Source organism: Cnephaeus nilssonii (genome assembly GCF_951640355.1).
Source record: "Cnephaeus nilssonii genome assembly, chromosome: 11".
In the NCBI taxonomy this organism is placed as follows: domain Eukaryota; kingdom Metazoa; phylum Chordata; class Mammalia; order Chiroptera; family Vespertilionidae; genus Cnephaeus; species Cnephaeus nilssonii.
In genome coordinates this window covers 61,812,285-61,839,266 of record NC_137082.1, presented here as the reverse complement: position 1 = coordinate 61,839,266, position 26,982 = coordinate 61,812,285, and the positions used below count along the sequence as shown (strand labels likewise).

Here is a 26,982-nt window from a genome sequence, read left to right as displayed (position 1 = left end):
CCATATTTTTATTATTATACAAATAAACCATCTGAATATATTAAATAAGTAATGTCAGCTAAAATGCAGGCATAAATGTTATATATACAGGAATCATTAAATATTAACAACTCTAAAAAAAGATAGGCAGTATGACACTGTACAATTTTTATTGTAAGTAAAATCCACTTTAACCACTGTATCTAGTTGTGTGACGAATGGCCTGGAAATAAAATTTTGCCAACCTATATAATTAATTATCAAATTAAATAAATTTTATGTAAATATAATACTAAACCTGACTATGATAGGAATTAACAGGTCAAAGGCAGATAAAAGGAAAAATAAAATACAGATGAGCTGATCAGGCAATGAGTGAAAAATGACAGGAGACTGTATGACTAAGAAGCAAATGAAATTACTCTGGGTTGAATTTATATTTTGAAAATGAGTATTATTGATTTTTCTATCATACTTACATCTCTATGCCCACTACTAGCAGAATCATGGAGTGGAGTGTCATCATCTAATCCTTGTGTGTTAACATCTGCTCCAGCTGCTATAAGTATCTTAGCAACATCGTAATATCCAACATTGCAGGCTTCATGCAGTGGTGTCCAACCTAAAGTTAGAATATTAATTTAAGCATATGGTTCACTAAAATGCAGGAATAAATGTTATATATAGAGGGATCATTAAATATTAACAAGTCTAAAAAAAGTTAGGGAGCATGACACTACAATTTTCATTGTAAGTAACATCCACTTTAACCACTACATCTAGCTATTTGATGGGACTGGCCTTGTAATAAATATAATTATATATATGTATATATATTTCCATATACATAAGCATGTATGACATATTGATTCTCAATGCACATAGCACAGAAGGAAAAAGGAGTGACAAACAAGAAATAAATACCTGGGAACACCACTAATCTTACAGAAGGTTCATTCATGATAATATTTCCATTAAAGCTAAATTATTTGGCAAAATATTAAACATTTAAACTTATCCAATAAATATAAACTTGCTAAAATTTATAATCATCTGACTATAGAAAAAATAGAAAAAAGAGGCAAAAGTTAACAACCTTGTAAGGGTCTTTCATTCAGCAAAAACCCCTTTGTTTTAAGGGCTTTCATCTGTTAAGTCAATACAATCTTTTCTGAATTTAATATTTAAACTGGAGTAACTTTATCATTTTAATTACTTTTATATTAGAAGAAAGTTATATGTTCATGAAAGAAAAATTAGAAAACATAAAAACTACAAAGCATGGCCCTAGCTGGTTTGGTTCAGCGGATAGAGAGTCAGCCTGGAGACAAAGGGTCCTGGGTTTGATGCCGGTCAAGGGCACATGCCTCGGTTGCAGGCTCCTTCCTGGCCCAGGCCTGGTTGGGGCTCATGCAGGAGGTAACCAATCGATGTGTTTCTCTCACATCGATGTTTCTCTCTGTCATTCCCTCTCTCTTCCCTCTCTCTAAAAATCAATGGAAAAATATACTAGGGTGAGGATTTAAAAGAAACAAAAATCTACAAAGCACAAAATAAGCATTACCCATGATCCCAACACCTAGATACAATAATTTAAATAATTTCACATAAATCCTACTACTTCTGTCCCTCTCATATCTATAATTTTAAAACAAAACTTGGAAGGTTGTTTAACCCGCTTCTTTTACTTACTACAATGAAAATAATCCCGCATGTCACTTTTCTACAATATAGTATTACACGGATTGAACATGCCATAATTTGTTTAAACAAGCTCCTATTGCTGGACATTTAAATTATTTCTAATTTTTAAAAATTAGAAACAATGCTGCAACAAATATCCATATAACTAAATCTTTATGTACATTCATAATTATACAATTGAGATAAATGCTAGGAAGTGAATTGTTAGACCAAAGGAAAAGTACAAATTTTTGGTTTCCGATAGATAATATCAAGTTTAAGTTCATTCTTTTTTTTTTTTAAGTTCATTCTTTAAAGTTGATATTGTATATCACCCTTTCCCTAATTCACACCCAAAAGAGAAATAAATTCCAGATGTATTTTAGTAGGGATATGTGTAAAAGCAAAACACAAACAAAATTTGGGAAAAAAGAAAACATAGGGGTATGGTTTTAAGATTTAGGGGCAGAAAAGTCCGCCTTAAATAAAATACCAAAGAACCCAAAAATGAAAACAATAACTTATATGATTATATTAAAAACTTTAGTACAATAACACTGTAATGAAAATTCAAACGTGGCCACAGAAAGTAAAAACCTTTACATATTCAATAATTAAAATCTACACTAACATGAAGGGCTCTTACATATTAATACTACCAAACATAAGAAAAATGGGCAAAGAACTGGATCTCACAATTCACAGAATACAAGAAATATTCACTGTCATTACTGATTAAGAAAGTCCAAATTAAAGATCTTTTTTTTTCAATTGCCAGAGTGCTAATAATTAAATCTATAATATCTACTTTTAGTGAAGATATGAAAAAAAGAGCTCTTTCCATAGTATCTTGATGGTAGGGTAAACTGGCAAAAGATTTTTCTGGAGGGTCATGTGCCTGTATTTCAAATATTTTAAAATATGCATTCCCTTTGATTCAGCAGTTTTCCTTCTAACTGGAATACTGACAATTCTTCAGTATTCCAGTTAGAAGGAAATATACACAAAGATATTTCTACAAATGTTCACAAAGATATTATACTATACACAAAGATATTTCTACAAATGTTCACTAAAGTATTGTCCATAGAATCTATACTAAACAATGCCATACAGTTGTTGAAATGACTGAAGTAGAACTATCTGTATGTACTGACAGAAATATCTGTAACACATTAAGTAAAAAATGGCAGGTTGTAGAACTAAAGGCTGATAGATATATTTGAGTAATTAAAATAAAACACCACTGCCCTAGTCAGTGTGGCTCAGTTGGTTGGAGCATCAACCCAAACAACGAAAGGTCTTGGGTTTGATTCCCAGTCAAGGCACATATCCAGGTTGCAGGTTCGATTCCTGGTCAGGGTTCTCTCGTTCTCTCGTTCTATCTCTCTCTTTCTCTCAAGAAAAATCTAACCCTGAAGATTAAAAAGTAAAAAACATCACACCTCTTTACAGTCCTTTATGTTCAAGTTAATATCTTGAAAGACTTATAAATTAACTACTATGAAAACATTATATAACTCTAATTCACCTAGAATAAAACCTAAATAAGATTTTTAAAATTTTATAATCTGTCAACTAAAAAATAAATTTAATATTTAAAAATCTGAGTAATTATTGACATGGAATTATAGCGAAGATCAGGGTTTTATGTACACAACCCAAAACAGTTCTGTAATAAAGTATGGTTTTAGAGGTTTTTTTTTTAAACAAGAAGAATAAAAAATGTAGATTAAATTGTATCCAGAACCTGTTTAGATAAATTTTAAATTTTAGTTCCTGATAATTAGTATTTAATTACAGGTCTTACCTGCAAAATCTTTCACATTAACATTTGCCCCTAAACTTATTAATTCTTTGACTTGTTTCACATCTCCTCGAATAGCTGCCATGTGTAAAGGAGTTTCACCACGCTCATTTCGTTTATTAACTTTATCTTTTTGTCGAGATGAGGAACTGGGAGTTTTCTTTTGGGCTGGTGTTGTTTGTGATGGATGATTTGGTGTGGAATCTATAAGAAAGGAGAAAGTTAAAAGTTCTAGGCTAAATATTTTGTATATTCATTAAAAGGCTTTTGTAGATAATGTGCTAATTTCTGGAACAGGAAGAATATCTTCTCACCCTCACAATCTAAAACTTGACTTGGATTTTACCCAAATACATGGAGTAGATTTTCCTTTAGGATTATCAAATATTGCATGAGCCAATTTAGAAAAAATATTTTATTCTATCTATTCATAAAATTGATCTAAAATGAATAATAAAGAATCAGGTATGCATACTAAAAGTGTTTGCTCAATGAATACTTTGATAAAACTGCTATTATTCTAAGACCTAGATGAAATGACATTAAGACTAGAGACACACCTCTGACTCAGACTAAGTATTGGAGTTGTACTCTGATATTAAGTGTAAACTAAGGTCATGAATGATTTTACTATGAAAATGAAATTTAACAACTATAAGAAATAAGGAAAGGTTGGGGAAAGGCCTTTAAAGAGAAAAAAAAAAGTGCTTTGCTATGATTCCCATCTTTTGATTTGTTTCAGTTTCTCTATCAAAAACAAGAATTGTAAACTAGATGATGTCCAATGTCCTCTCCTCCACATTTCATAACTACTGGGGGGAAAAACAAAATAAAACAAAAACTAGTTTCTTAATCAGTTAAGGATTTAAGACATATGTATAACATTAATAATTAATTCTAAAATTTACAACTATTTAAAAGAAACAACTGCTCTAAGAGAAAAGTCTATGGAAAATAATTTTCTAGTGTAGTTAGAGCACTAACGTAACATCATCCTTTCCTCAATAAGAAAAAAGATTAAAGTTTACCTTTTGACTTTTAAGGTATATTTTGTCATTATAAGTTTTCTATCTATATCTATAACATACTCTCCATAAGAGGAAGGACCTTGTCTATCTTATTTATCACTACACCTTGACGTCTTAGACTCCTTGGTACATGGTACTCACACAATATTTGTTGAATGAATAAATGAATTTTATTGCAATTTTTATAGTCAAGTTGTTTATTAAGAAAACTAATTGTTGAACATACTTTTTAATTCACACAACTTGCAAGGAGTTTATATAAAATATTGTTAGCCATACCAAAACAGTAATCACACATACAAGTAGTACTATCCATAATGGCAAGCAGATAAAACATAACAAAAACATGGAAAATTAATTATGAAACAGATAAAACAATGAACCCCAAACTCCAAGTATATCAATATGCTGCTGGCAAACAGTTTGATATTTCTAAAGCTTTCCACTCTAATTCTATATTCTCTAAATATAAAAGCCAAAGCAACCATTACGATCAAATGATCGGAACAACCGATCGACCAGTCGCTATGATGCTCACTGACCACCAGGGGGCAGATGCTCAATGCAGGAGCTGCTCCCTGGTGGTCAGTGTGCTCTTACAGCCAATCTCCCACGGTCCCTCCCCCCCAGCCGGCTGGCCAACCCCCCATGGCCCTTTCCCCCCAACCCTCCCCCACCGGCCAACCTCCTACGGCCCCTCTCCCGGGCCCTCCCCCTGGCTGGCTGACCCCCCCAATAGGCCTCGATCGCTGGCCAGGCCGAGGGACCCCACCCGTGCATGAATTCATGCACTGGGCCTCTAGTATATTAATAATGTTGACTAAGATATTTCCTTGAATAAAAAGAACCTATTGCAGAACAGTATTAAAAAATGATCTTATTTATAGTTAAAAACAATCTATAACAAAAGATGTAATATATTTACATGCTTATGGCTAGTACATTTCTAGAAGAAACTGTTAATAGTCATTGTCTCTCAAGATAGAAGGTTAAGATAAGGAAGAACTTTAACTTAAATGCCTTATTGTATTAACTCTTTAATTTATTCTAAGGATAGAAGTTCATGATATAAAAAAATCAGTTTTAAAAATTAAAAGTCTTTCCATCTAACTACTATATCTGATTCAAAGTCAATATTTTACAGAAACATTTCAAGTTTTAACACTGTAAAAAATCTTTAACTTGGCTACATTCTTTACCAAGGTAGGGGTTGAAAGGTGGGACAATAACCAAAACCTATTCTACTTTAAAACAGCAGAAAGCCCTAACATTTTTATTAGTGAAAGATATTAGGTACACTCATGCTTTGACACACAAACTCTAGAAATTTTGGCATGCTGTCTCAGTTTTTTTAAAAAGAGCCAACACAGAAAAAGTTCACTGGAAAAATTGTGTCTTTTTCAATGTACTTCAACAGGGTCTGTTGTTACCCAAAGTCTTATGCAAAGATGCCTTGAATTTAGAGCTAAAATAATTTTTTTCTATACACAAAAGTGATATACTTTCTTGTATCACTCAATGAGAATTATAGAACTCAAAACTTTTCTTTTGTGTTGTTAGCTGCCAGAATGCACAGCAAAATTCAATGCTCAAAGTAATAACTATATCAGTCCACCTATCCGAGTTCCTTTTAATAAATTAGCAGGTTGGTTTGTTTGTTCCATTTTGTTTTGGTCATGCTGGTAAGGCATTTTCAATTATTTCTGGGGGGCACAGTACGTGAATAAAAAAGACACACACTTCCTTAACTGGAAGTGTGAAATGAAATAATGAGATAAATTTACACAACATACTGCAGATATTTTTTCTTTTATAATAACCTAGATCTTAAACAATAAAATAACAATAAAACATGTATTAAACTCTTACTTCTAAAAGTAATAATATGATAAGATCATCAGTTTATCACCAGGATGCTAGTGAACTGAAAAGTAAATTATAAACCTAGAAGCAGCTTTATAGAAACGGGGGTAAAAAATTCTTCAGTGAGATAAAAGTACACAGTTCAGCAACAGATTTCTCAAGTTGACTGACCAATTTCTAAATGGCTCATTTTAATTGACAAGTATTTACTGAATGTCCACTAATGCAAAGATCCCTTCTCTTGTGTAGTTTCTCATCTAGTGGAGGATACAGACAATAAACAATTGTCACACAAATAAATGTAGTTACAAACTTATGTTACAAGAAATTTTGACTAAATCTAGGAATAATAAAAATTTAAGGTAGTTAAAAATAACGGTTACGACAAGGCTGGAGTTGGAGGAAAACTAAGAGTAAACATGAACTCAGTGATGGTAAATTTCACCTGGACTGTTGTCTCTTGCTGTCATCTGCATAAGAAGTGCCATCTGCTTTCGCTCTGAGAGTGGATAACCAAAAAGAATGCTAACTGGTGTGGACTTCTTATTTCCAGCTTCCTTTTTTGTTTTCTTCTTTTCTGGACCTTCTTTCTCTGGAATTATTAATAAGTATATAAGAATTTGAAACAAATGTAAGCACTCAAAAGCAAAACTCTAGGGGGAAATTGAGGGACATCTGTAATACTTTCAACAATAAAGATTAAAAGAAAAGCAAACATAAGATGACTTTTTAAAAATAGATGTTATACATATATACGGAAACGTGTGTATGAACCAACAATAGGCAGATGAAAGAGTACCACACTTTTATTACATTATACAATCAATTTTCTTCCTGAATGCTTTTTAAAAAATGTTATTAATTCTATTGTTTTCAGAGAACTAATAACATTTGGAAATTTACTCTAAGTAAAATTTGTATTTTAATGATTTGTTCTATTAAAAGTTAACTTCAATAACATTTCAAACATTCCTTAGTGTTACATCTTTGAAACTTCTCTTTCACTATAATTTTACACTTTTTAATTATTGGTAAGTCAACATAGCAATGCTCCTTCAAATTACTTCCCTAATTTCACTAATGATTTATACAATCTTCTAGAAAGATAAGTATATGAGACAAGTCTCATCACACAGAGCTATTATTGATTTAAAAAACACTACTGAATCACTTTATTCCAGTCATAGGAAAGTTGAACAAGAAATATTAAAGTTAAAAATGAACAAATTAAAGATTCTGTGTGTGTGTGTGGGGGGGGGAGGAGCGGTTAACAGAGATTTGGCAAAAATTCAAAAATGTCTAAAGATTTTTCAAAGCGATTTGATCTGTCTTAAGTTAGTTCTAAACATAGCTATTTGGGAAATTCTTTGGCAATACAGACAGTATTCCCCAATAATTAAGATGTGAGAAAATTAAGATGGAACTGGATTCTACAGGTCAAAGAGATACAGATGTCTGTTCTTTTTTGTTGGACTTCTCTGAGAGTTAATTCAGGAGGTCCTATAAGAGCTAATGCAGCCCAGCCAGTGTGGCTCAGTGGTTGAGCACTGACCTGTGAACCAGGAGGTCACAGTTTGATTCCAGGTCAGGGCAATCAAACCTGGGGATTGTGGGCTCGATCCCCAGTGTGGGGCATACAGGAGGCAGCCAATCAATGATCCTCTCTTATCATTGATGTTTCTGCCTCTCTCTCCCACTCCCTTCCTCTCTGAAATCAATTAAAAAAAAAAATACACACACACACACACACACACACACACACACACACGCACATATATATGAGAAATAATGCAGATGGTCAGCCTATTAACTATCGAGGCATCTGTTTCTTGGGAAAACCTATACAAATATCTGGGATTTACTGATCCAGATTTGAGGATCTTGCAGAGGTGCTACAAAAATAAATAAAATTTAAAAACAAACTTAAAAGCAGCAAAAATGAGTGGAAGAAGAAAAGGCTTATTCATAAGTATTGTGGCCAGCAGCTAAACTACTCTAGGAGATAGCATTTATTAATCTAGCAAGTTTCAAGAAACCAATAAAAGTTTGATATTAAACATTAAATATTATTTATAGCATAGAACTTAAAGTAATACTTCTTGCAGTGTACCACTTAATTAAAATATACTGGCATCGTAATGATCTAGAAAAATTCGAGTTCCTAATATTTAAAATCCTCTGCCCACAAATCACTCAAAATTCAATAGCTCCTAAGTTGGCCCTTTGGTTGATATTTGATTTTCTATAATAAAAAATTTCAAGCCTCTGCTGGTGTGGTTCAGTGAGTGAGCGTCAACCTATGAACCAGGAGGTCACAGTTTGATTCCTGGTCAGGGCCCAGGCCCAGGTTGTGGGCTAGAGCCCAGTTAGTGTGGGAGGCAACTGATCAATGACTGTCTCTCATCATTGATATTTCTTTCTCTCTTTCTCTTTCCCTTCCTCTCTCTAAAATCAATAAAAGAAACCATATATTTAAATTTTTTTCAAGATTTAAGTCTTTATTGAGTTCTTAATATATTATCTTAATTTTCCTCATTTCATTATCATTAATGATCTAATTTAGTATAAATACAGTTTCAACAAGGCTTCATCTAAAATGAAATTACTAAATATCTTATAAAGTACTAAACAGGTTTTTTAGAGAAGCCTATATGTTTCTGAAAGATATACTTTCTCCTAATAATGTTCTGCTCATTTTGGTTCTCTTTTATTATTTCTCTTAACATATCTTCCCTACTTTCCATAAAATTTTCACACTGTAAAATATTTTATTTTTAAAATATTTTATTTTCACCTAAAAATAAAATATTTTACAGTGTGAAAATTTTATAGAAAGTAGAAAAGATATATTAAGGGAAGTAAAATCTAGTAATTGGATGAAACAAAATAAAGAAAGAATACATAATATCTGGTCTTAAAATAATTTCTAAAATTTTTGGGGAAACTATCTTTTATTTTCTCATTTGCAAAACAATTGATTATTTTTGTTTTTTATTGCATTTTAATACAATGTTTTAAAAAGAAAATGCTCTTAAAAATAAAAATAAAATGCTCTTAAGTGATATACACTCCGTTTAGAGAAAACGTGAGACACTTACAAATTAGAATTCCATGCTGCCAAATGATCAAAAATATAATCATTACATTTTGAAAAAGAATACACAAATTGGATATACTCCAAATATTCAATTAAATATTTGAATTAGATACTAGCATCTAATCTGAATTCTGTTTTTTTCTTTGAGAGTCTTTAGTCATTTGTCTGAGTTCATGTTTAACATGAGCTAGAAGAAGGTAAGTAAACAGTAGCAGGTGTAAACAGTTAGGTTAGAGATAACTATATACCATTCTTCAAAATTATGAAAGTGTTACATTAACATGTCCCTAAGTATGCTTTTTCAAGTTTAAAGCATTGAACAAAACTTTGGCTATTTTGGATTTATCTTGTGAAGAACTTGTTTCCTTTGACCTGTCTTCTCAAGTTTCAGTAACTAAAGTATGTGTTTATATGTCTGAATAACCAGTCGGCAATTTTAAAATTTAAACACAGGAATACTGACACATATACTCATTTAAGGTACAGTTTACTATAGACTTGAAATTGCAGTCAGCCACCCTATATTTATATATTTTAATTCAAGTGATTCACTTATGACTAAAGAAAAACAGAGAAATGGACTTTTCAGCAAATCCAACATTCTTTATTTCAATGTTAAGAGATGATCTTTAGAAATATGGAAATGTTTCAGTCTTATAATCTCAAAAATAATGCTTTTTTTTCAGGTCTTGTCAGAATTAACAGAAAGTTCAACACTGTCACATCCAAATTAAGTATAGAGTATATTAAGGAAAAGAGACAAAATTGTTTTCCTTGGGCCTTGGCTGGGTGGCTTAGTTAGGTGAAGTGTTGTCCATACATCAAAAAGGTTGCAAGTTTGATTCTTGGTGGGGGTGCATACAGGAGGCAACTGATTGATGTTTCTCCCTCACATCAATGTTTCTCTCTTTCTCTCTCCTCCTCCTTCCTCTCTCTCTTAACACATATCCTCTGGTGAGGATTTTTTAAAAAGTGTTTTTCTTTGGAAATTGGTTGATAAATTTACCAGTGTCTCAAAAACTAGAGAATATGGCATTTTCCCACTAAGCAGCCACTGTGTAAGGCAACAATTCAAATACAGATAAACATAACTACATGAATCATGTCTGGAATGTGTATATTTAAAGGCTGAGAAAAGAAATGTTGCCATTACTCTTTGGTTCTAACCTATCTATACAAATCTCTAACAGCTGGGTGCCTATATACTAGTATTTGGATTTCCATCAAAGGTACTCAGGTCATGAATGGCTTCATCCCATACAGCTCTCTCAGATGCACCCTGGCACTTAGGAGTCTCATTTTAGAAAAGTACACCTAATTCCACAGTAAGTGTAGGTCTTTTAAATTTAATGCCGATTATAAACATGACCTCACCCCCAAATTTGGATAATCAAATAAAACTGACTTATCAGCTCAATTAACAGTTTTCAGAATAATTTAAAAAATAATTAGTTGGTTCTATACCACCCCTATAAATTTATTAAATAAAGTATATCAGAAACAGAAGGTTTATTTCATATTTTATAGCTAAATGTCAAATGCTGAAAAGTAGACACTTAGAGACCTAGGGACTAAGTAACATTTTATATTAAAGAACATTCAAACATAAGAATGCGAGTCCATTAAAAAAAAGACAACACACTTAACTAATTGTGTTGTCACATTCTAAAAAATACATTTATTTTTTTATTTTAAAATAATACTATTCTCTTGTATTCTTCTATCTGGAGCAATTATGAAGCATAATACCGGGTGCCATAACTGAATAGAGAGGTTCCAACACAGCTAATAGTAATGACGTTTTTCCAGGAAATCTGGTGTTTTAACCCATTTTTTAATTTCAACATAGGCAGCAAAGTCTATAGATTCAAGAGTTCAACTTGAAAATTTTCTAAAACATCTGTTTTTTTTTAAAAAAAAATACTGCTTAACTGAAGGGTCACATGACATTGTCTATCAAAAAATACTTGGTATACCTTATGAAGGGTATATAGCAAAAGAGACTAAGCACCTTGGGTATCTTCCCATAGGGAGGCTGTTACAAGGGGTTGCCTTTCACATTATTTTCTATGTGAATGGTGCCCCATGATGTACTGTACAACACCCAAGTGGCAGTTAAACAGTAATCCTGCTTATAATGTTCATACATAGCATGTATTGGATGTGATGCACTGATATCTCAAACAAAAGGTGGGAAATCTGGTGTCATGATGTAGTTCACTTATTCAACCGAAGATATTTATATAGTGGTTTGAAAATAAGTTATTTATAGTACAATAATTAATTTTAAATGTGACAGAAACCACTGGCTAAACAGGAGCCCCTAAATAATCTAATTACCTGAGTATGTCCTGTAAGAAGATATAAGTCTCTCCCCCCAATTTTCACTTGTATGTCCTGGATCTGAATCTACAGAATGAGAAGAGACAGGAGAAAAGAAAAAAAGCACACGAAGGGAAATGCAGAATTCAACAAGCCAACATTTTTCAAAAGACCACTAGTTAGTCAATGATAATGCATTGCTTTTCCAAAAGTTCATTTTTAGGTAAAGCCAAAATTACACATAAGTAAAACACAGGTTTGGCCCATACCTAAGATTTCAGTTTCTTCAATTAGAATATTAAAGTTAGGAAAATCAACCATGCAGTTTTCAGTAGATATTACTGATGCTGTTTATTAAAACATATCATGGCCTTTAAAGTTATATACATTTTTAAATTTGTGAATAATGATAAAAGATGCAGTACTCTATCACTGTTTTTCTGTTTAGAATTTGTCTTTAGAAAGCTTGAATAATGGACTTTAATCAGCATTTTTGTTTTAAAAGGGCCAAACATATTCAGAAAACAATGGAATACTTTGCACTATAGTATCATTATAGACCAGAGAACTTTCTATAAATTATACACATTCCCAATGGTTTGCAATACTACACTAAACCACTACTAAAGACCTCTTAGAACGAGTAACCTCAATCAAAGTATGTTTATCAGCTAAGAATATGGAATTCTGCCTAACAATTCAAGACATATACAATATGAAGAATTGACTTTTGATAATATGGCTAGAGCAGATATGCCATTTTAACTCACAATAGTATTATTCTGATACTCATATTCTCAACTTATTGAGACACACTTTTCTTTCCAGTATCATTATTATGGACATTTTATCATTATGAGCTCAGTCAGGTACAAGAAAACAAAAGTACTTAAAAAACCATTTAGAGACCAAGCAACTCCAAAATATAGCATTGGAAAAATTTAAAGATAAGTCTGAAAGTTTAGTAATGAGAAGGCTCACTCAACTGAAAGTGAAATCTAATAAAATAACATCTAGACCAATTCTAAAGCAAGTGGGTAAAATGGACTAAATGACAAGCCTTTCGATGGACACGTATATTTCAAAACAGAACACATTAAGTGAACAACTAAAAGAATTCCATGAAGAATATTTAAAATTTCATTTAAGGACAAGGAAAAATTCAAAATGGTCTCCATAGATTATACAGCAAAGAAAAAGTGACAAACAATAAGTTGTGCCAAAAAATAGAATTAAAGGGATTATCAAAAGCAGATCATATTATTGTGATAGATTCAAGCATATTGGATAAACTGAACTTTCAATTACATTCATTAATTAATGTAGTAGTGTAACAGTTTATCCAAATCTTCCTTTGGAAGTAATCAACACACCCGAACTCCACACACCCCTTGGATTTTACTCAAAAAAAGTATGTTCATATTCGGGGCATCTCAATGTGTATTCTATGAAGATTTAATTGAGGAATGGAAAATTATAAGCTTCCATATCCTGTTCCTTTACTCAAGCCACTTCTTCCTTCTATGATCTACTGCATCTAGACAGTAATGAGACTATTGCTATCTACTGAGGTTTTTGTAAATCTCCTAAGTGTTAAGCAGAGCTACTATCTCTCCCTTATATGTTATGCATAGCAAGGCAAGACAAGCAATACTTATATTTTAAAAGCTATCTTTAAAGCTAATATGCTGTTTTGGGTTGTAGGAGAATAAGAAAAAAATACCAAGAATGATTTAAAAGGTTTGCACTGTATGTTTGAAAATTTTATAATAAAGGGATGGGAGTAAGTCTGTAGTAAATAACCTCCATGAAAATCATCAAAAGGTGGTAAGCATTGATTTTGCTATTTTAACAGCAGAAAAATTGTTTTATTTTTAAAAAACATTTTTATTGTTTTTTTGTTGTTACTGTTTTAGAGAGAGAAAGGGGAAAGAGGGAGAGTGGGAGGGAGAGAAACTTCAATTTGTTGTTCCACTTATTTATGCATTCAGTGCCCTGACCAGGAATTGAACTAGCAACCTTTGTGTATCAGGACAATGCTCCAACCAACTGAGCTATCTGGCCAGGGCCTTGCTTGCTTTCTTTATCTTTCTCTTTCTCTTTCTTTCTGCCTGCTTCTTTTTTTAAAATCCTCACCTGAGGATATTTTCCCATTGATTTTTAGAGAGTGAACATGAGGGAAGGAGAGAGGGAGAAACATCAGTATGACAAACATCAATTGGTTGCCTCTCACACACGCCCAATAAGGCTTGGGATCAAACCTGCAACCCAGGAAGGTGCCTGGACTGAGAATTGAATCAGGAACCCTTCGGTGCATGGGCTGATGCTCTAACAACTGAACAACACTGGCCAGGGCAGGCTTTGTTTTCTTATTTTAACCAGTTAACTGCCACAATATTTTGAATTTAATTTAAAAAGGTCTGCCGCTTGCGTCTACAGACACTTATGGCGTACAAATGGTTAAACAATTCCTCTTTCCAAATTTGCTTAAGTCATATTAAATAGAGTAAATCCTTTGATGGCATCTAAAGCTTAAGGAAAGTAAAACTTCTAAGGCTAGCTGGCAGAGAAGATTTAGTGCAAGATATTTGAACATGCTCTACAACTGTCACCATGGACTTTGGGAAGAGAGAATACTGTGCACCTTTTGGGATTTTCTCATACCACATTATCTATATATGCCAAAAGAAAAAATTAGTAAGCAAATAATGCCTTCTAAGAGAAAACAAATATTTTAAAAGTGAAGAATGTTATAACTTTCCACTTATACAAACATACAAAATAAAATAATGAATTACTACTCATTTACCTCTATAGAACATAGATCTATCAAACCTAAAGAAAAACATGTGTCCCAATGTTATTTGAGATTAAAGAATATTCATATGCTGTTGGAGGCTTAGTAACTAAATATAATTATTTTGGAGAAACATCATAGAAATGGTTAATCCTTTAAGCCTGTAACCCTTCTCCTAGGAATGAAAAGAAAGAAAATAGCCCTGGTTGGTGGCTCAATTGTTTGGAGCATCATCCATATACCAAAAAGGCTGTGGGTTTGATTCCTGTCAGGGTGGGTTTGATTCCTGTCAGGGCATATACTTAGGTTTTGGGTTCGATCATTGATGGGGGGGGGGGGGGGGGTGGTACATGTGGGAGGCAGCCTACTGATGTTTCTCTCTCTCCTTTCCTCTATCTCTAAAATAAAAATTTAAAACACACACACATATCCTCGGGTGAGGATTTAAAAAAAAAAAAAAGGAAGAATTCACAGTATAATAAAAATACAATGTGGAAAATGCTTTTTATGGCATTACTCATAATAAAATAATTGAAAATTTAGTTTGGAGGTCAAGAAGAGATTCTCTCATGTGTAGACTCAAGATAGCTGTTCAGTACTTGATGTCAAGGGATTATGGCTTTCTCTTGGATGCCATTACACTAGGAAAGAAAATAACTGATTTTATGACTGATTGTGTAGGAATAAAACTTGCTTAGGGAGAAACACCAGTTACTAATTACTGTGCTAAAAACTTTATATTATACAGTGGCAGTATTGTAAGGCACCTATCCAATATTCATTTTCTCCTTCTTACCAGAAATACTCCAATTTTGATTAGGGTGACAATCTGCCCAGCTAAAAGTATTAGACTTTTCCAGACTCCCCAGCAACTAGGGTAGCCTAACGAATGAGATGCAGACAGAAGTTCCTAGGAAAGTTGTTTCATTAGTAAAAAAGGCAAAGTCTCACTGGTAGAAAGATACCTTTGCCCTTGGTCATTCCTCTCTATTTTCTGCCCAGGAAGAAGCAGGCAATTTTTTGTGACTATAAGGCAAAATGCTAAAGACAAAGCCCATATATGAGCTAACGGTGGCAGAACAGAAAGAGAAAAAGAGTCCAGTCCCTGATGGCATAACTGAACTGCTATAGCATAGGCATAGCAGTTCATACTAGGGTATCTCCAAATGAAAACTGAGAATGACTCATTCCGCTGATGGCATTATTGCTGATTTTGGGACCACTGAGCCTTCCTTGGACAATATGAGTATCTTTTTAAAAAAACAATAATGACTGTGTTTCATTCAAATATGTTCATTATTTTAAAAATTCAAGCCATAAAAAATATACAAAGAAAGTAACAAATCACCCCAAATCCTGGATATAAAATGTTAACATTTGAATATCCCTTTAAATATATACAAAGTCAAAGGAAGTAGGAGAGAGACAAAAAGAAAGAAATTTATGTAAGATTTAGAAAATATCATCTACATGCACTATTTTAAAATAAAAAGCTGTAAGATTAATTTTATTTTAATCCAATATAAAAAGAAAAAAACTAAAGAAATTACTTCTCTATATCATATACTAAATATAAACACACTCATAAAAATTTCTGAATATGGAAAGATTTAAAATTTTAAGCAATCATTTAAAAATATATATGTATTTCAGTTTTGACAATATCAGTGAATCGTTTGATATGAGACCCACAAAACACCCACTAAGTTTAGGCTTAGTTCTACAATGAAACAGACTTCTAAACAATCTTCTTTCCATATGTGTGTTAATATCTGTCCTGTATGCACATACATATAAATACACAGAATGTGATCTTTAATGTAACCAAACAGTACATATTATTTCATAACCTATTTTTAAGTTTACATAATGTGAACATTTTTGCACACTGCACATTCTTCTGCAATATTGTTTTTAAGGATAAAATAATATTTATTTTTTGGATTTACTGTAATTTAACAAATCCTATATTACTTAACAGTATTTTCCTGATTTTTGTTTTTGCTATTATAACAATGCTGAGATAAACGTAAAGATAATTTTTGCTCTCATAAATAATTATTTATAGACTAACTGCCAAAGAATAAGTCAAGTGTTAAAAAATTTTTAGTTTTTTATATATGCTGTCATATATACCTCCAACAATGTACTACTATAATTTAAACCTACTAAATAAAGCAAGTTCCTATTTCCAACCAGGGACCACTTCATATGATTTAGGCCAACAGATCAATCGTTATAAATTTTTTTCATATATTTATTTGCCAATTGTAATTTTGTTGTTCTAAACTACTTCCTTGTACCTTTTGTCCATTTTTCCATTTTTGTGTTTTTCTTTTCACATTTAAGAGATTTTAAATATTAAATATATTAGGATAAGGGTTGTTATATATACAAAAAAAAATCTTGCCCTGGCTGGTATGCTCAGTGGGTTGGGAATCACCTAATGCACAGAAAGGTTGCCTGTTTGATTCCCAGTCAGGGCTCATGCCTAGGTTGCTGGCTCAATCCCTGATAGGGGGTGTGCACAAGATAGCTAATCAATGTGTCTCTCTGTCTCCCTCTCCCTTCCTCTCTCTCTGAAAAAAAATTAATAAAAAAATCTTAAAATAAAAATCTTCCTTCTGTATTTCTTCCTTTACAATTTTAGCTAATTTAGTACACTGTATAAAAAAGATCAATGTCAAATGTGAGATTTGATGTTATAATTATTTTTTATATGAAAAGTATCACTGAATGGTACTTTGCATTCTATGTTTAAAAAATATTTTTATTGATTTTTAGAGAGAGAGGAAGGGAGACTGAGAGAGATAAGAAAACATTGATGTGAAAAAATACCAACACCATTGATGTGAAAATGCAACATCAATTGGCTGGCTGCCTCCTGCATACCCCCAACTGGGGATCGAGCCAACCTGGGTATGTATCCTGACTGGGAATCAATCCAGCAACCTTTTGGTGCATGGGATGACTCTCAACCAAGTGAGCCACACCAGCCAGGGCTATTTTATTTTTTTAAATAATAAAAATAAGACAGCTTGATTGTAAAGAAGATATTTTGCTTTGAGCCAGGGAAAGAGAGGGGGGTGGGAGAGAGAGAGAGAGAGAGAGAGAGAGAGAGAGAGAGAGAGAGAGAGAGAGAGAGGGAGAGAGGGAGAGAGGGAGAGAGGGAGAGAGGGAGAGAGGGAGAGAGAGAGAGAAAGAGAGAGAGAGAGAGAGAGAGAGAGAGAGAGAGAGAGAGAGAGAGTGTGTGTGTCTGTGTGGCAAAAAGACCTCTAGGGAGAAAATATAGATAAGTTAAATCTTATTAATCTAAAAGTACATAAGCACCTTCTTCTGAGCTAAGTGACTTAGTAACAGCTTGGAAACACTGCTTAAGGATGAGGAGAATCACATTTCAGAAAAAAAAAAAGATTTAAATCTCTAGAAAAAGCCACTGTAACTTACAATGAACAAAGCACACAAGTTCTTAATTACTTCAAAAAAGAGTAATTTTCAAGATTTAAAAATATCATGAGTGTTTAAGAACAATTTGTAGTTCAAGCTAAGAGACCTACCTACTACCTACCTATTCCTAAAAGTGTATACTAAAAATTAAATATTTTCTAATGCTGTGTTAACAAAGGACATTTCAAAAGTCTTTAGGGTATTTTCGTAGATTTCAGAATCAAGATCATTTCCATATTGCTGATTAAGATGGCTACAAAGATAGAAATAGCACATAACTTATGTACATAAACTCAGAATGGAACACTAACTTTCTGTGAGTGAAGCTAAAACAGTCTTAAGAATAGTTCATTAATATAGTACTTAATGCAAGGTATAAAAGGATTATATAAATATATAAACATTCAAGTTTAAATTAGTTTCAAGAAATGGTTAGTTCAGGGCTAAAACAAAATCTAGTAATTTATCAGTGGTAATAAGGTTCTAATCTATTATGAATAACTGAAATTGATTGATGTCAAATATCATTTCTTTTTTAAAAAAAATATATTTTATTGATTTTTTTACAGAGAGGAAGAGAGAGGGATAGAGAGTTAGAAACATCGATGAGAGAGAAACATCGATCAGCTGCCTCTTGCACACCCCACACTGGGGATGTGCCCGCAACCAAGGTACAGGCCCTGGACCAGAATCGAACCTGGGACCCTTGAGTCCGCAGGCTGACGCTCTATCCACTGAGCCAAACCGGTTTCGGCATATCATTTCTGATATATAAGAGTTTTCAGAAAAAAAGTATTATGAGTTAGGAAGTTAGCCTCAATAATTTCCCCTTCTTTTTTTAGTAGAGGGTGATTTATTTCTGAATCTAAAATGCCTAAACTTTTTTTTCTTAGTGGGTTCAACAATGTCCACAAAAACTCAACAACTTTTTCTCACATGTACCATATCCTATGCTCCCTAACATTGAGTATATTTCATTATTAAATGCTCCCAAAACATTAAGTCTGAAAGTGATGAGATTTGTAATAAACATTGAGAGAGTAAGGAAAAAAGCAATTTTTTTTTAAACTTGGATTAGAAATCATGTTTGGCGAGAACTATTTGAATTTCTGCCCCCAAATGGTAAAACTGAAATACAAAAATTTCTCTATTAGGGTGAAAGAGAAATGATATGAGAAAAATCAGAATAAAAAATAATTAACATTTTACAGAAAACAACAAATTATTCTACCTGTGTCTGAATCTCGTTCTTCATTTCTTGATGGGCTAATGGTAAAAGGAAGTTTACGTTTCATGGACGATTTCTCTTTCACCTCCTTGCCCACATCACTTCGATCAATTTTTGGAGTTCTGCTATAGGATGCAATCTTATCTTTACTCTATTAAAAAATAAAATATGAATAAATTATAACAATATTAGCTAAGCAATACAGTATTAAAAAACACTTTATGAAGGAACTTCTCAAACACACAAAAGTAGAGAGGGTATTATAAACCATCATTGTCCTCGATGCATTTAAGACTAGTTTCAACAATTACAACTTTTTCTAATTTGTTTCATACTCCCATACTTTTACTTAATATATTAATACCAATGAATAAATATAAATCTGAAAAACTGATTCTGTATTTAATTAAACAGTGTGTTTTATTAATAACATGTGCTCACCCACTTAGGTGAAGTGTCCTACCCTCACGGTCTACAGTTATTACCAAGGTCACTCTTATAAGCTAACATCCAAATTGATGCAGCACAGCTAAACTGGGCTATGATGATGACTCTTTTGTGAAAAATATGCTAGATGTTAAGAACTAAGTGACATCACCTTAGCAGGAGAGTTTAAAAGAATAGTCTTCAAACAGTAATAAATAGACATCATAATTGTAGAGAATCTCAGAAGTAAAGTAGAAGTAGACTCAGATTGCAGAAAACACTAGCTTTCAACCCAAAACAGAAAATAAACTAAAGGAAGAACAAGGTGGGGAAAAAGGGACATAAAAATAAAAGTACTGACTTTTTTTAAAATGTAGAATTTATCAATAATATAAAAAATGGTTCTAAAAGAGCAATAGAATACAACTTTTAGTGAGTCTAATAGTAAAAATGAGATAGAAGAGGAAAATAAAACTTGAGAGGCCTAAATACAATTCCAGAGGAATTGTTAAAAAGATACAGAAAAATACTGTATTCATTTTTCTACCACTCAAAATTTAAGACCTGAAAAATGGATTATTTTCTAAACGTGCATTTCGAAAATTAGTTTATGAAAGAAAAATCCAAGGAACAGATATTTTCCATTTCATATAAATAATGGCATATAACATAAAAGATAAGAAGGTACCCAATTCATTTTTTAAGTTTAAAATAAAACTGATACTGAAGAAGAGTCCAAAACAGAAATTATAGACTAAATTGCTTATAAAATAAATGCAAACATAAACTATCCTAAATAAATTGTGAAATCAAATTAGTATCTTAGCAAGATAATACAGTAAAACCTTGATATATTGGACTAATTTGGGAGTCGGGGTATCTGTTAAAGCCAAAGGTCTGATATATAATAAAGTATGTTTTCAGAATGCATATGTTAAAAAATTGACAAATTAGTTAGTTTACCTGTTTTTTACTTACGTAGACACACTTGTATAATTAAAATTAAGTATGTATGAAATGTTTAATTTCACATAGTTTTCTATATGTATTATCATAATTTTAAATTTATATTGAATAGTTCTAGTATATGTGTGCATTCACCAGTCATTGCAAGTAAAAATGCACACAGTTGGGGAATGGCTTAGTGCATGCGTTAAAACTTCTGTAGAAAGTCACGCCACGGGAAAACAGAACCAATTACATTGTGCACAGTGTGTTGTGATCACATGCTAATCATTCACCAAACATTGTTTAGGAGTGGTGACTCTTAGATTAAAATATGTAGACTATAGTTGTAAATATGTAATATTTATTTATGTAGGGGAAATTACCACAGTTTTTTTCCCAACATATGGCCTATTTGCTAAAATTTGTTAAAAATAATAATGAATTAATAACAAAAAATAATCTGTTAAGTATAAGCAAATTGTGATTAAAATCATTTTAAAATGAACAGGGTGTTAATTTTCACATATGACATATGCACTGGATATTTGGTCGGTTAAATCTGAGGTCCGTAAAATTGAGGGTTTACTGTACTAGTATATCATAGTCAAGCAGGATTCATCCAAAGAATATAAGAATAGTTCGTTATTACAGCAATTCATTGTATCAAAATATTAAAGAAAGCCCTGGCATGTGTGGTTCAGTTAGTTGGATGTCATCCCATGCACTGAAAGGCCACTGGTTTGATTCCAGGGTCAGGGCACATGCCCAGGTTGCGGTGCTTGATCTCAGGTAGAGGGCGTGCAGAAGACGGCCCACTGATGTTTCACTCTCACATCGATGTTTCTCTCTCTCTCCCCCCATCCTCTCTCTCTAAAAATCAATAAAATAATATTTTTAAAACATCAAAGAAAAACCAGTGACAGGTGATATCATCTGAATAGACTACATTAATTCTTAATAAATCAATTAGCAAATTAGGAAGAGAATGTGACTACCTTATATCTTAAGTGGTAAAGATTGCTTAAAAATAAAAGCCTCTTATTTATTTCCCAGTTATAAAGTAAAATCCTCTTGTTGTTGTTTTTTCATTTCTGCAGCTTCACAGGCATGCATTTTGTTCATAAAGATTCTTTAAAATGTAGGTTTAATTATTATTCAGGTACTAGAGGCCCAGTGCACAGATTCGTGCATGGATTCACCCTCTCACAATATGGGACCCCTTGGGAAATGTCGGACTGCCAATTTCAGCCTGATCCCCGCAGGCCACACCGAGGGACCCCACCGATGCCGAGGGACCCCACCGATGCATGGATCTGTGCACTGGGCCTCTAGTATGCATATAAGATCTTTGTTTAATCTCTTCCCACCCTTCCCTCTTCCCCCTCCCCTCTGAGATTCATCAGTCTGTTCCATGTTTCCATGCCTGTGTGTTGAGCGTCTGCCCCCTGGTGGTCAGTGCACGTCATAGCTACCAGTCAAACAGTGGAACGGTTGAATGGTTGAACAGTCGCTTAGGCTTTTATATATAGTATATACCAGAGGCCCGGTGCACAAAATTCATGCACGAGGGGGGGGTCCCTCAGTCCGACCTGTGTCCTCTCACAATCTGGGACACCTCGGGGGATGTCCAACTGCCAGATCGGGCCTAAACTGGCACTCGGACATCCCTCACAATCCAGGATCACTTGCCCCTAACCACTCGCCTTCCTGACAGCTCACCCCTAACTGCTCGCCTGCCTGCCTGCCTGCTCGCTCCTAACTACTCACCTGCCTGCCTGCTCAGTACATGTCACAGCCACCCATCGTTCCGCCGTAACAGTCACTTAGGCTTTTAGATAAATAGATGATGAGGCCAACAGATCAGGAGACCACTGCCACTGAAAGACAGTTTGCTCCTCATAGTTCCCAAGAGGGGGCATGCCATATTATGCAGGGCCACATCAGGAAGCACCAAGGTAGGTCAAAGGGCAAAGAGAGAGGAGGGGAATGTGGGCAAAAGCTTTTATTGTGGTTTCAACAGGCTATGACGGTATAGGTACTGTTTCTCTAGTTATCTGGTACCTGGCTCTGGGGTGCTTAGGGCAGAGGAATAGTATGACCCAGAGTATAAGAGCTGAATAAATTTGGTGGTTGGGGATAAGCTCTGGATTGATTGGTTTGCTTATGAAAGATGTGGACACAAGGGAATTGTTTACTATCTCTAGAAACTGACTAGCACTGGGAAGGACAGTCTCCCCAGATTCAGCAAGGCCCCAGATGTCAAAACATCTATAATAATAAAAGCGTAATATGCAAATCAACTGAATGGCTGTCCAGACATCCTTCTGGATGACCTTTTGGATGACCTTCCAGACGAAGCTGGGGCTGCAGTTGCCGCGGCTGCGAAGGCTTACTCTTGCACAACTTTCGTGCATCAGGCCTCTACTAATAAATAAAAGGGCATGATTAACACCAACAAAATTCAAGAGACTTCCCTTAAAAATATGAATCTTTGTTATTAATAAAAGAACCTCAGAAAAACATGAAGATGTCCCTTCTTCCTTGCACCTGTGCCATATAACAAGTGAAAAGAAACCAATTTGGTGACATGTTAAATGGAAAATGTTCACATGAATATATTGATCAGGCTCTCCTGTGTAATATGGTGATTGGTATGACTATTCATAATTGACACCAACCTGTCCTGTTCTCTGTAAAACAAAACTGCTTTTGGATGTGTTATTTAAACTAAGCATTTTGTGAAATTCTTAATATTTTAAAAATTATTTTCAGATATGGGGAAAAAACTTTCTTTTAAAAAAATATATTTTTATTGATTTCAGAGAAGAAGGGAGAGGGAGAGAGAGATAGAAACATCAATGATGAGAGAGAATCATTGATCGGCTGCCTCCTGCACACGCCCTACTGGGGATCGAGCCAGCAACTCAGGCAGGTGCCCTGACCAGGAATCAAATTGTGAGCTCCTGGTTCATAGGTCGACGCTCAACCAGTGAGCCACACCACCAGGGCTGTAAATACTAATTTATTGCTAAAAACTGTAGTGGAAAAATTTCTAAACTAAAACCAATTGGGGGGGAAAATCTCACAGGTTAATAAGAAGATGTTTGAAGAATTGTGAGTAGGTATTTTTTTTAAGGTTCATTGAATTCTTTCTTTTTGTGTGAGTAGATATTTTTGATGAAGCTCTAACTACTGACATATTTAACGAGGCAATGACAGCACTTTATATAAAAAGTATATTACTATAGAATGTGAGTATTATTTAAAATTATGCTCTATTTAAATGCATTTAAGAAATTAAATTTTGGTTCAGGTTATTTTATTAATTTGGGATCTCCTAATAGCAATAGTGTGTGCCACATTAAACTGTAAATAAGGTCTCTTTTACATAACAGAACAATTGCATATTCATTTCTAAAAAGTTTTTGGAAGAAAAACTTAGCAGAAGCTAGAGGCTGGCTTTAAGGCTAATCACTCACTACAAAAAGACAATCGTGAGAATATGCTTTATAAATGTACTAGAGGCCTGTTGCACGAAGATTCGTGCAATAGGCCTTCCTTCCCCTGGCTGCCGGCACTGGTTTACCTCTGGTACCCAGGACCCAGGCCTTCACTCTGGCTGCCACCTTCAGTCTTCACTCCGGCGGGAGCCTTCAGTCTTTGCTCTGGCTGGAGCCTTCAGTCTTTGCTCAAGCCAGAACGCTGCTCCTATAGCTCCCTCTCCCCCCTGCTCTCCCCCGATAGCAGGCATCCTGCCCCGCCTGGCCGCATTGCCCCTGCATGCATGGAGTGGCTAGGGGGCGGGGCTGCCGCCATCTTTGTCAGGTTAATTTGCATACTCACTCCTAATTGGCTGGTGGGCATTTGCAAAGTGACGGTCAATTTGCATATTTCTCTTTTATTAGTGTAGATAGGTGAGTAATATTGTCATGTCTTCTTCTCTCCTAAACTCCCATCTAACTTAATTTTGTAAGAAGTAGAAGTAACATAAGTCTATATGCAGAAAATCTGGAATGGAAATTATGGCTAGGGTAGGGCTGGTAACAAAAAACAGCATCTTTTCTGCCAAAGTGCCAACTTGAACTGATATAGAGAGCCAAAACCACACACCCAAATCATACTGTTAATAAAAATATCAAACAGAACATAAAAGTAGGGGGGTAAAAACATAGTTCTAGTACACTAATGTTGTGGTCCCACTGCAGAGGAGCCAGAAATGTAACAGGGAGATAGCATAAATGAGAGATGTAGGGGGCGCTAATAAGATTGCCACATATGCCCTGCTGACAGGGAAGCTATGTAAATGTGCAGGGAAGACCTAAGAAGGGCTAAGTTCTCCATACATAGCTCACTTAACTGGGAGACTGTATGCATGTGCAGGGGAGATCTACACATCCTTGGTTGACTAGGAGGCTTTACACAAGTAAACGCAAGATCTGGGTGAGCCCAGCAGAAAGAAAATGCTAGGGAAGATTTGAAAAATGCCTGAACATTGAATGTACTTCTCAACACACATACAAGTCTGTTAGCAGAAGGTGAAAGAAAGTTGTCCAGTCAAGGTGGTGTAGGTAAATGCAGTGCTCACATCCTCCCACAACCACATCAAAATAACAATTACAGAACAACCATCATTCAGAACCACCTGAAATCTACCTGAATGGAAATCCTACAGCTAAGGATTTAAAGCAGCAGCCAAATTGAGACTGGTAGGAGGGGCAGAGATGCAAAACAAGCTGATCCCACGTGGTGAATAAAAATTGGGAGGGATATTTCAACTGCGCAGGTCCCCCATGAGGAGCTAAGGGTCCCAGCCCCTTACCAGGCTCCCCAGCCTAGGGTTTCAGAGCCAAGAAGAGAAGTTCCCATAACTTCTGGCTATAAAAACCAGCAGGAATTGTGGTTCAGTGAGATGGAGGGCTGCAGAGTCCCAGGAATTCCTCTTAAAGAGCTCACCACAGACTTACTCCCTGAGTTCCAGTACTGGGACAGTGGCTCAAAAGGTACTAGGGATATAGAGGGAGAAACTGAATTGTCCAGCATCAGGGTGAGAGCTGGAGGGGCAGTTTTCTACCAGAAAGAAGTGCTGGCAGAGGTCATTGCTCCTTTTCTGAAACTCCCCCCACAGAGCCAGCAAGCACTCCCCATATCTGTATCTCCATCATGATGGCTAACAATGTTTGCCTAGACCTAATGATTCTCTGAGACCCCACACCACCCAACTTGAGGGCCCACCCAAATTGTTTCCAGAGGCTTTTTCATACAAATAGTCATGGCTCATGCTTCAAGCTTTCCTAAAATCTCTCAAACAAGTAGCATCAAACAAGTTCCATCTGGCCTCCATGTGCCCCATACCTCTTGCTAAGTTGGCCCCAGGCCTGGCACTAGCAGCAGCTGGCCTTGGTTTGTAGCTTTGCCTTGCCTTGCACCTCCAAGCCCAGTACAAGTAGCAGACATCCACTTATAGCTTTGTAGCACATGCCCAGTGGCTTTGGGCAGAAAAAAAAGCCATGGTTCCTTTTCTGGGACTCCTCCCACAGAGTCAGCAGTCAGTTGCCATATCTGAGTGTTCATCAACATGGCTATCACTGTTCACCTCATGCTGGTGATTCCCTGAGACCATGCCCCACCCGACCTGTGTGCCTACCCAGGCTATTTCCAGTGGTTTTTCCATACCAGTGGCCTGTCTTGGCTCATGCTTCAGACTTTCCTAAAATCTCTCAAAACAAACAGCATCTGGCCTCTGCTAGCCCTGTACCTCTTGCTAAATGATCCCAGGCCTGTCATTAGTGACAGCTGGCCATGGTTTGCAGCTTGGCCTCTCCTGGGCACCCCTGAGCCCAGCACAAGTAGCAGTCCTCTGTAAATCATTTTGTAGCTCATGCTGAGTGGCCTGGGTGGCAAAACACAGGTGGCAGCTGACCTTTACCTGCACCTCTGGGGAGATCCGAGCCAGTGCACCTGGTGAACAGCTTCAGACCACACTGAAGCACCACCCAACCACCTCCACAAGAGACACACTCAAGGGGTGGACTCAGGTGGCACCAGAGCCCTGCTGAAGTAAATCCTGCTCTATGGTGTGTGCCCCTGCACAGCTAATCCTTCTTGGTGGGCCCAGCCAGTCCTTATAGCTTATAGGCCTGGAAATAAATCCCTTCCATTGACGTGCCAACAGCAATCAAGGCTCAACTACAACAGGAGAGTGTATACCGCTCACATAGGAATGGGGAATACCTGAAAAGCTCAGTTCAGGAATGGGAATGCTGTACCACTATACCCTATAGGACAGCTACTACATTAGGCCACTCTACCAAGCATGGGAGATGTAGCAGCTCTACCCAATACATAAAAACAAACACA

General features: G+C 35.0%; 1 protein-coding gene across 4 annotated transcripts in view; it reads right to left on the bottom strand.

Annotated features, from left to right (window-relative positions):
• ANKRD12 (ankyrin repeat domain 12) overlaps positions 1 to 26,982 on the bottom strand; it is a 95,395-nt gene that overhangs the window by 40,565 nt on the left and 27,848 nt on the right. For 2 of the 4 annotated variants that reach the window (XM_079785229.1, XM_079785228.1), the window contains exons 3-7: positions 19,255 to 19,402; positions 11,798 to 11,866; positions 6,806 to 6,952; positions 3,473 to 3,673; positions 459 to 601 (exon numbers count right to left, since the gene is read on the bottom strand). In XM_079785229.1, the coding sequence (XP_079641355.1) occupies positions 459 to 601; positions 3,473 to 3,673; positions 6,806 to 6,952; positions 11,798 to 11,866; positions 19,255 to 19,402 (708 nt within the window). The remainder of the gene's footprint in view (positions 1 to 458; positions 602 to 3,472; positions 3,674 to 6,805; positions 6,953 to 11,797; positions 11,867 to 19,254; positions 19,403 to 26,982) is intronic. The other 2 variants (XM_079785231.1, XM_079785230.1) reach the window with 1 other exon arrangement.